A 10423-nucleotide genomic window follows, 5' to 3' on the forward strand; every position below is an offset into this window, starting at 1 on the left:
TTGTTGGGTTGTATAGCCTATAGACTTTGGATCCAGGTTCTATTCTTAGATGAACCAGCTGTTGAGAACGATCGTCGAGCTTCTTCATGTTAACAGGCTCGATTTTCGCGTAAACTAAGCAGCCGAAAACTCTGAGATGATTGACACCTGGTTTCCTGTTCTTAAGGCATTCATAGGGCGTCTGATTTTTCAAATCTCTTATGGGGATTCGATTTATCTAATATGTTGAATGTCGAACTGCTTCTCCCCATAAGTAATTTGGAACCCTCTTTGCCTTTAAGATACTTCTGGTCATCTTCATTAGTGTATGATATCTTCTTTTGACTACTCCATTTTGCTGCGGAGTTTAGGGAGCTGTCAGATGTTGATTGATCCCGTTTACGCTGCAAAACTCTTGAAATTCTTTCGATGTGAACTCGCTACCTCTGTCCGTACAAAGTATTTTTATCATCTTCTCACATTCTTTTTCTACCATGTTCTTGAAACCTTTGAACTCACAAATGCTTCTCCCTTTTTCTTTTAACAAAATCGTCCACATATATCTTGTATGATCATCAATGATCACAAAGACATATCTGTTGCAAGCTGGTGTAGTTGGTGATATCGGTCCGCATAGGTCAGTATGTATGAGTTCCAAATGGTGAGAGGATTGATATCGAGTTGCAGCTGGGAATGCTTGACGGGTGTGTTTTCCAACTAAGCATGACTCGCATAGTTGTTTTTCAGTCTCGATCTTTGGTAAGCCTTGAACCATCTTAAGAGACGACATGCTCTTGATAATTTTAAAGCTTATGTGACAGAGCCTGGCATGCCATCTCCATGTTTCTTCCTCCATCTTCGAATGAAAGCAAACTGGTTTACCAATCTTCAGGTTTATCTTGTAAAGTCTGTTAGCAGATCTTAGTACTCTTACTAAGAGTTTTCCATTAGGATCGTGTAGTGTTAGAAAATTTTGTTTCCTTCTAACATCTCAGCCATGCTTTTTTGCTTGCCCCTAAGCTAAGAATGTTGCTTTTTATCGTGAGAATGTAGTAGATGTCGGGAACCAGCTTCTGTTCGCCTGTTTTTCCTTCAAACAGAATCAATCCTTTGCTACCAATATCGATACATGATCCATCTCCAAACTTTACCTTACCCTTGATATTCTCATTCAATTCCAGGAAGAATGATTTCACACCAGTCATGTGATTACTCGCTCCGTTTTCTAAGTACCAGGTACCTTCTTTGCCCTTTTCTTTCTCGTATTTCTTAGGTACCAAGCTCTCCTCATTAAGGAACACTGTCTTGTGCATGTAGAGAGCTTCGTCTGCTTCTTCGGTCTCTACTTTGTTTGCTTCTTGATTCTGCTTCCTGTCGGGACAGACTGAAGCAAAATGCCCTGCTTTATCGCACCTGTAACAGATCACTGTCGATCTATCCTTCTTTTTTTAGTCTGATTCGTCGACCTTTTTTGAGAATTAGATTCTCCTCCTCTGCCTTGTCCCCTGTTTCCTCTGCCTCCTCGTCCTCTGTTTACCTCCTCGAGAGTTACTTTGATCTGATTTTGGGTATAAAAGCTTTCCTTGAGTATCGTCTTCTTTGTCGTCGTCTACGATTCTCTCCTAGTAAGCTTTAAGTCGTCTAACAATTTCTTCAAAACCTGTTGTCTTCAGATCAAGGACTTGTTCGAGGGAAGCAACAATTTGAATGAACTTGCCTCTCGAAAAAATGTTGAGAAATTTCATTACTAGTCTTGGTTCATCAATCGTTCCTCTGAGAGCTGTAGCTTTTGATGCAAGCTGAGATAGCTTCCCAGAAAATTCATTGATCGTGTCTGAGTCCGCCATCTTCATCTTCTCGAACTCAGACATCAAAATTTTCAGCCGCGCCTCTTTAACATGTTCTGCCTCTAAATTACGCGTTTTGATCGAGTTCCATACTGTAGGTCTTTTGGAGAGATTTGATCACCAATTTGTAAAATTAGGGTTTCCGGGATTGATTGGAAGAGTAATGCTATCGCGATATCTTTTTTATCAGGTTCAGTCGAACCAGGCCAATTGCTTCCCAAACTTTATGAAGTCGTAATATTACTCGCATCCTCATTGCCCATACCGTATAATTTGTTGGCATTGGATCGACGACGGTATAGTCTCCTTCCAAGCAGCGACGGTGATCATGATGGCCTTGGAGGACTCGTCTCTTCCTCCTGCCAGTGACGTGCGAAGGTTTATAGGGAAAATAATAAAAAATAGGATTTTTTAATAAAAATATATAATATAATTTTAAAATCATATAAAATATTCAAAAATAAAATCTTAAATCTAAAAAAACTAAAACATAATCTTTCTTTCTTGTTTTTCAATAAACTCTTTTACCAAACTTCGTAAGGTTCTTAACTAGTTCTCTTTCTATAGCTATGATAGTTAGGTCATTCAATCTTTTTTCTTCTTTTTTGCTTCATTTGAATACGTTTTCAGAGGTATCTTTTGTAATATCAATGATGAAAATAAACAATATAGCAAATCAACATTCTCATAGAAAAATCTATAGAATAAAGAGCTGAAACAAAAGAATAAAAAAATGGTGAAGTAAATATGTCTTTGAAAGTTTGAAGAAGCTGATAACCTAAGAAAATCTTAATTAATTTTCTAAACATATTCCCCCAACTTAATTTACAAAAGTTGAATTTCCTAAAAAATATTCCCCCAATTTATATTTTTAAATATATATAAAAAAAAATTGAACTCAGAAACTTTGAATCACATCACTCACACTAACCACATATTACAAAAAGGGACCCTAAAATTTAATATATTCTGGGGGCTTGAGGCAAAAGCCTTTTTCATTACACTGTAGGCACGGCTCTGCCTCCTGCCATAGTTTCCGGCGATGTCTCTCCTTGGCTTCTTCTCTTTACGATTTGCTCTGATACCAAATAAAGACTCTTAAACATAAACTCAGCTTTGTATAAGAAATAAATTTTTTTATTAATGTTTAGAAAATAGCTCAAAAATAAACACCAAAGCTCTTATACCTATATCTTGTGTTTGCCACAACTCAACAAACTCATATATAGGAATTAATATTTCCTAATCGTACTTTTAATAGAACTAGGTAAAATTTCTTTTAGGCATATCTTATTATTAATCGACTTGTTAACAATGTCTTAGATCTTAAGCTAAAGAAGTTTATCCAACAAACTCGTCAAAGCCTCCAATCCTCTCATGGTTCTCTTTGACAATTCATCTCCAAGATGTCGTTCTCTTTGTCTCTCTTCTAGAGAGTGTTGTTCTGGCTGTAATCCAGCCAAAGTGCAAGATCAATTGTGCTAGTTTTATTCTGTTGGGATTTCTTCATGCAGATGCAGTTATAGTTTTTTTTTTTTTACAAATGTGTCACTTCATATTGGAAACTCCTCTCACTCCACCGTAGGGTCTGGTTCTGGCCACAATTAAACCATCAAATTGGTTGCCTACCCAGTCAGTTTAAAAGTTCAAACCTTTATGATTTTAGACTATCCAAATCGAGAGAGCAACTTCAGTTATGGTACTGGGATCCGGGGATATCTATTATAAAAACAACATCGGCCATGAAGAATATTCTGGAAGAAATGTGCATGCAATTAATGCCTCTAGTTTCGGTATAGAAAATGAAGTGATGAAACTATATATTGCCAGATCTTTGCAACAAATTGGAGAAAAAAGATGATGTGTAGTATCATAGATTATTCGACTGGTATTGGCCAAAACTGGCATGTAAGGGATGCATCGATGAATTTCAGGTTTCAATCTATTGACATAATCGGGTCAGGGATTTGCTAGGCTAGGCAAATATTGGATATTATATCGAGTTTTAGAAGATTTGTTTCAGAATCATTTCCATCAACATTTAAATCCATTTTATTAAGTTAGTAATTCTAAGAGCATTGTAGAGTTTCATCAGCATGGTAATAGCCAATAAAAAAATAATATAGGTTAATTGCTTTCCATTTCTTCATCGAAATTGTTTCAGTTTCCTATATATATGTTAACTTATTAAGGGAAAAACTCTAATCTTATTATTTCCATAAGCAGTGTATATATACATTACATAACTAATGTATCAGAAACCCTAATGGGCCATGAGACATTAACCTGATGGTTAATAGGCCGGTTACTAGAACTCCATTTGTTTATAACACTCCCCCTTGGACAAGGTAACCGTGCCTGTCACAAAACCGGGATCTCTATAATGCGCTGGAGAACGTTGCCTCATTAAAACCTTACCAGGAAAACCCAGTGGGAAAAACCATGGTGAAGGAAAAAGAGTACAACACGCATTACTCCCCCTGGTTTAGGCATCACTGTAGATCTCTAAGTCTACGCATTCCTATCTGATGAATGAGCTTCCGGAGTGTAGAAGTCGGTAATGATTTAGTGAATAGATCGGCTGAATTTTCGCTTGATCGGACTTGCTGAACCTTGACCTGACCATCCTTCTGTAGCTCATAAGTGAAGAAGAATTTGGGCAGAATATGCTTCGTCCGGTCACCTTTGATGTAGCCGTCCTTGAGTTGAGCGATACAAGCTGCATTGTCTTCATACATCACCGTAGGCTCCTTATCTTCGTTCATACCACAATCTGATCGGATATGCTGAGTCATGGACCGCAACCAAACACACTCTCTACTAGCTTCGTGAATGGCCAAGATTTCCGCATGGTTGGATGAGGTAGCGGCAATAGTCTGCTTCATGGATCTCCAAGATATGGCTGTTCCTCCATGCGTGAAAACATAACCGGTTTGAGACCGGACACAGTGCGGATCTGACAAATATCCTGCATCAGCAAAACCAACTAGACCATCCTTGTTATGGTTAGAATAAAATAATCCCAAGTCCTTAGTACCTTGAAGGTATCTAAGGATGTGCTTAATACCGTTCCAGTGCCTTTGAGTTGGACACGAACTAAAGCGAGCTAAGAGGCTCACGGCAAAGCAGATGTCTGGTCTAGTGTGACTAGCCAAGTACATTAATGCTCCTATGGCACTGAGGTATGGCATTTCAGGACCGAGGATTTCTTCATCGTCCTTCTTTGGACCGAATGGATCACTATCCAATCCAAGGCTCCTCACAACCATTGGGATGGTCAATGGGTGGGCCTGGTCCATATTGAATCTCTTGAGTACCTTTTCAGTGTATGCCAATTGATGCACAAGGATTCCGTCATTGACGTACTCAAATTGTAATCCCAAACAGAATTTAGTTTTGCCTAGGTCTTTCATTTCAAACTCTGCTTTTAAGCATTCAACTGTTTGGGCGATTTCACCAGATGTTCCGAGGATGTTCAAGTCATCCACGTATACTGCTATGATTACAAATCCTTTGTTTTGATATTTTCTGATGAAGATGCATGGACTGATCGGATCGTTTTCGTAGCCTTCTCTGATGAGATATTCGCTTAACCGGTTATACCACATACGTCCGCTTTGTTTCAGTCCATATAAGGATTTGTTCAGCCTAATGCAGTGTTTATCACGAGATGCATGCTTATCTTTGAGCTCAATACCATCTGGTAATCTCATATAGATTTCACTGTCCAGTGGTCCATAAAGATATGCGGTTACAACATCCATTAACCGCAAATCTAAGTTTTCTCTTATGGCCAGACTTATGAGGAATCGAAATGTAGTTGCATCCACCACTGGAGAATAAGTCTCCTCATAATCGATTCCGGGTCTCTGTGAGAATCTTTGTGCTACAAGGCGTGCCTTGTATCTAACGACTTCGCCGAGTTCGTTTCTTTTACGCACAAATACCCATTTGTTTCCCACTGGTTTAACATCGAATGGTGTCCTTAAGATCGGACCAAACACATTCCGTTTCTTTAAACTATTCAACTCCACGTTTATGGCTTCTTTCCATTTCAGCCAATCTGATCTACGAGTGCACTCAATTATAGACGTGGGTTCTAGATCCTCTTGCGTGTGCGCAATCTCAAGTGCTACCTTGTATGCAAAAGTTTCATTGATGTCGACATCTTTTCTGTTCCATAGAGAACCGAATATGATATAATTGATTGAGATCTCATTATTATCAATCTCTTCAGAACCTTGACTTTTGGCGTCCCAAACCTCTTGAGATGGTTCGATAGGGTAAGTATCAGCTGAGGCTGTATCCGTGTTCTCTTGAATCCCGGTTTCAATCATTGCACCTTTCTTTGATTTCCGGGGATTCTTATCTTTGGAACCTGGTGGTCTGCCACGTTTCTTACGTGCGTCAGACTCTGTAGCAACTTGACTTTTCCCTGAGGGGACATCTATTCGTACTGGTGCATTACAAGCTGGTATGTACGATTTGGTAACTTTGTTCGGGTCAGCAAAGGAATCTGGCAATTGATTAGCTAGCTTTTGTAAATGTATAATTCTTTGGACCTCTGAATCACATTCTAGAGTCCGAGGATCTTGCCATTGTGTGGATGTTTGATTCCATGAAAGTTCTTTTACCAGCTTGTCTGTCTCACCACCTAATCTAGGATATACCGATTCATCAAATCGGCAATTTGCATATCTGGCTTTAAACAGATCTCCTGTAGTTGGCTCGAGATATTTTATGATGGTGGGAGAATCAAAACCAACATATATTCCCATCCGCCTTTGAGGTCCCATTTTAGTCCTCTGTGGTGGTGCAATGGGTACATAGACTGAACACCCAAATGTTTTAATATGGGAGACGACTGGCTCATGACCCGTTAGCAATTGGGATGGTGAATATTTGTGCTCACTAGATGGTCGTATGCGTATTAGTTCAGCGGCATGTAAGACTGCGTGTCCCCAAGCTGAGACCGGGAGTTGTGACCTCATGAGTAATGGTCTAGCAACCCATTGAATTTGTTTAATGAAGGATTCAGCTAATCCATTTTGTGTATGGACATGTGGAACGGGATGTTCAACACTTACCCCCATGGACATACAATATTCATTAAACGCTTGGGAAGTGAATTCACCAGCATTATCAAGACGTATAGTCTTTAATGGGAAGTCTGGAAAATGGGCTCGTAATCTGATGATTTGGGCCAATAATCTAGCAAAAGCCTGGTTCCTAGAAGAGAGCAGACAGACATGCGACCAGCGGGTCGATGCGTCAATGAGGACCATGAAATATCTGAATGTTCCACAAGGTGGGTGAATTGGTCCACATATGTCTCCTTGGATTCTTTCCAGAAAGTTCAAGGTCTCTTTAGACACTTTGACTGGTGAAGGTCGGGTAATCAGTTTCCCTTGTGAGCAAGCTGTGCACTTGAGGTGCTGAGGGAAAATACCATTTGGTTTAAGGCTGTGCCCTTTAGAATTCTGGACTAATTTACGCATCATGTTCGCACCGGGATGACCCAGGCGATCATGCCAAATAGTGTAATCTAAAAACCGTGCTTTGATAGCAGCATTAGCCTCAATCATACTGACTTTAGCATGGTAAATGCCAGTAGATACGGCGGGTATAGTTTCAAAAACTTGTTTATGGCCATTTATCATTTTAGTGATAATTAAAAACTCTTTGTTCCCTTCATCCTGAGTTTCGATATGGAAACCATTCAATCTTATGTCTTTGAAACTCAATAGGTTTCTCTTAGAACTGGGTGAGTATAAGGCATCAGAGATGTCTAGATATGTGCCATTTGATAACAACACATTAGCTTGGCCATGGCCCTCTATTAGGCTCGAACTACCCGCTATAGTGCTAATGTTTGCGGTTTTGATTACTAAATTTATGAAGTAATTCTTGTCTTTTAGAATGGTGTGGCTCGATCCACTATCCACAATGATATCCATATTGTTTTGCATATTTTTTCGCCAAATGGATTTCTGACCGGCTTATGATCTGGGAGCTAAAGACCACAGATATCTACTGGAAACTCCTGAGAATGATGGTCAGAAGGGAGGACGAACAGCTGCTACAATGGAGGAACCACCGCTTGGAAAGAATCACCCGCTAAGGTGGGACAGCGCCGATTGTTTTGAGTCTTGAGGGCGCGTCTGGTGTCGGATTGAGAAGCGGTTTTCACCACTAGATTCTTCTCTTCCAGGGCTTCAAAATGATATGTAGATCGCCTTCTAAATCCTTGTATTTTGAGAGATATGATCGTTTGAAGTTGAGCTTCGTGCTGATAACGTATTAAGGGAAAAACTCTAATCTTATTATTTCCATAAGCAGTATATATATACATTACATAACTAATGTATCAGAAACTCTAATGGGCCATAAGACATTAACCTGATGGTTAATGGGCCGGTTACTAGAAGTCCATTTGTTTATAACATAACTGTTATATTGAGATTGTTTCTGGATTTTGTAAACTTATTATGATATCAATATTTGATTTGCAGTACAAAAAAAAAAAGTAGAAGAGAGAACGTTAAACACTAATCAATAGTTAGTAATTTTGATTGATTAATGTCCAATAGACAATCTATAAAAAGACATGGAAATCGAAATTGTAAACCACAATGAAAAATCTAAATATACTGTCATAGCTACCTAAGGAGATGATAATATCTTAAATGATAAAACATTAACTTATGTTAAATGATTGATGAACCCATACTGATTGATGTACAAAATGACATCCATAAAGTTCAAGCAGAGAAAAACTAAACCCTAAATTGAAATAGGTAAATACAACATAATATCGTAACTATTTAAAAAAGTTGATTTAGTTTAGGTCTGGGAGTTTTGGATATTAGAACGGGAAACTACGGGTAAAAGACGAGAATGACTGCTTTGGAAACTAAATATACTATCTGAAATATTTCCATAATTAATAATGGATAAAGGGAGAGGACATGAAAATTGGGACACAAAAATACTATTTGATGCATATCTTAAGTTTGTAGGTCCATTTGTTTACAAATTATTAATCGGTTTAGAATATAATCAAGGTCCATCAAAGATTTTCTGTTTAAAACCAAAACCTCTAATGTCCATTGTTTAATTACCCTTTTGGGAATTTCAGGTAAGCAATCACATCCCGGTTCTTTCTCTTACACATTGAACCCGAATTTGTTAAAAAAAGGTAATTGAACCCAAACAGCAAATTTCAATTTTCCCTTTCCGGAAAGTTTGGGAAAATTGGGACGTGAACTTGACGGGATGGGTTATCCTTCTCAAAATGCTCATGCCTAATAATAACCTAAATGAGAAAGCCATAAATTTTAGTTAAGAATAGTGAACCCAAATAGACAAGCATACAATATACAATAGACAATTCATAACCCAAACACAATGTCTTAACTACCAAAAAAAGTATGTAAACAATCCAATACCTTAACTACTAATGCAAACCAAATATTAACTTCCTCTCTACCTCAAGTGGAAGATATGTTATTGAACCACAAGGATAAATGTTAAGAGCCAATAAAACCAATCTAAAGCAATGAGAACTAGACAAAAGTAATGAAGAGAAGATTAATAAGAGAAAATAGGAGTATTAGGCTTAGGTTAAGACTTGATATGAATTATAGTTGACAAACGATGCTAACTGTTGGGGTCGGTTTCTACCTTAGCTGAATTAACCATCTCAAGATAATTAAGTGTCAAAAGGTGTTTTCAGAACCAGGCTCTGTGAGGGAACAAGCCAAGCCCATCCATGAAGCAGGATGGGCCGAGTACCGAATTCGTATGGGCCGAGCCCTGAAGGAAGCACGGACCGAGCTGAGAGGCGATATGGGCTGAACCGTACAAATGTTGCGGGCCGAGCTACGTAGCGATGCAAGCCCTGAATCGGTATGGATCAAGCCGTAACGCGGAAGGGGCCGAGCCCCCTATTAACCTGAGTTGGGCCGAGCTGTATGAGGAAGCCCATGAGGAACCCTAGGCGAGCCATTAAAGTCGGTGGCCGCACGAAGCGATGAGGAAATATTCCAAAAATCTCTCCCGAGATTTTTGGCTATGCGGTTTATAGAATTAGTATAAATAGACGATGTATGGATTCATTATGAAACTTTCCACAATTCGAGAGAAATAAGACTCAAACAATTTTCCAGCAAAAAAACCCTTTTTGATCTTACTATTCTTGCGATAAACCCTAAAAATTTCGGATCCCTTAAGTTTTTCTTAACAAGTTTTTGGTTGTGCGAGTTTTGGCTCACACATTTTGGCGCCGTTTGTGGGGAATCAAAATTTTCTTACTTAATATCGTCAAGAGCTAAAGATCCGAAGAACATGGGAACCGACGCACCCGGAGACGACAGCAACAACAACGGCGCGGAGAAGGACGATCCACCATCAAGCACGACAACGACGACCACCAAAGCCCAAGAAGAGATGTGAAACATGATGGCCACGTTGATGAAGAAAATCGACGGGCAGGACAAGAGGAACGAGGCGATTACGGAGAAACTTAACGCAATGACAGCCGAAAAACGGCACCCAACTTGGAGAGCCAGGATCTCCGATCCGACAGATTGAGTTAG

General features: G+C 39.1%; 1 protein-coding gene across 1 annotated transcript; it reads right to left on the reverse strand.

Annotated features, from left to right (window-relative positions):
* Positions 1-962: 962 nt before the first annotated feature.
* Positions 963-1826, reverse strand: LOC112082012. The gene is made up of 2 exons (XM_024149098.1): positions 1640-1826; positions 963-1378 (listed from the first exon to the last, which is right to left on the reverse strand). Exons 1-2 carry the CDS (start codon positions 1824-1826, stop codon positions 963-965), a joined length of 603 nt encoding a protein of 200 aa, XP_024004866.1.
* Positions 1827-10423: the final 8597 nt, after the last annotated feature.

Source organism: Eutrema salsugineum, unplaced genomic scaffold (assembly GCF_000478725.1).
Source record: "Eutrema salsugineum unplaced genomic scaffold, Eutsalg1_0 scaffold_1, whole genome shotgun sequence".
Classification (NCBI taxonomy): Eukaryota; Viridiplantae; Streptophyta; class Magnoliopsida; order Brassicales; family Brassicaceae; genus Eutrema; species Eutrema salsugineum.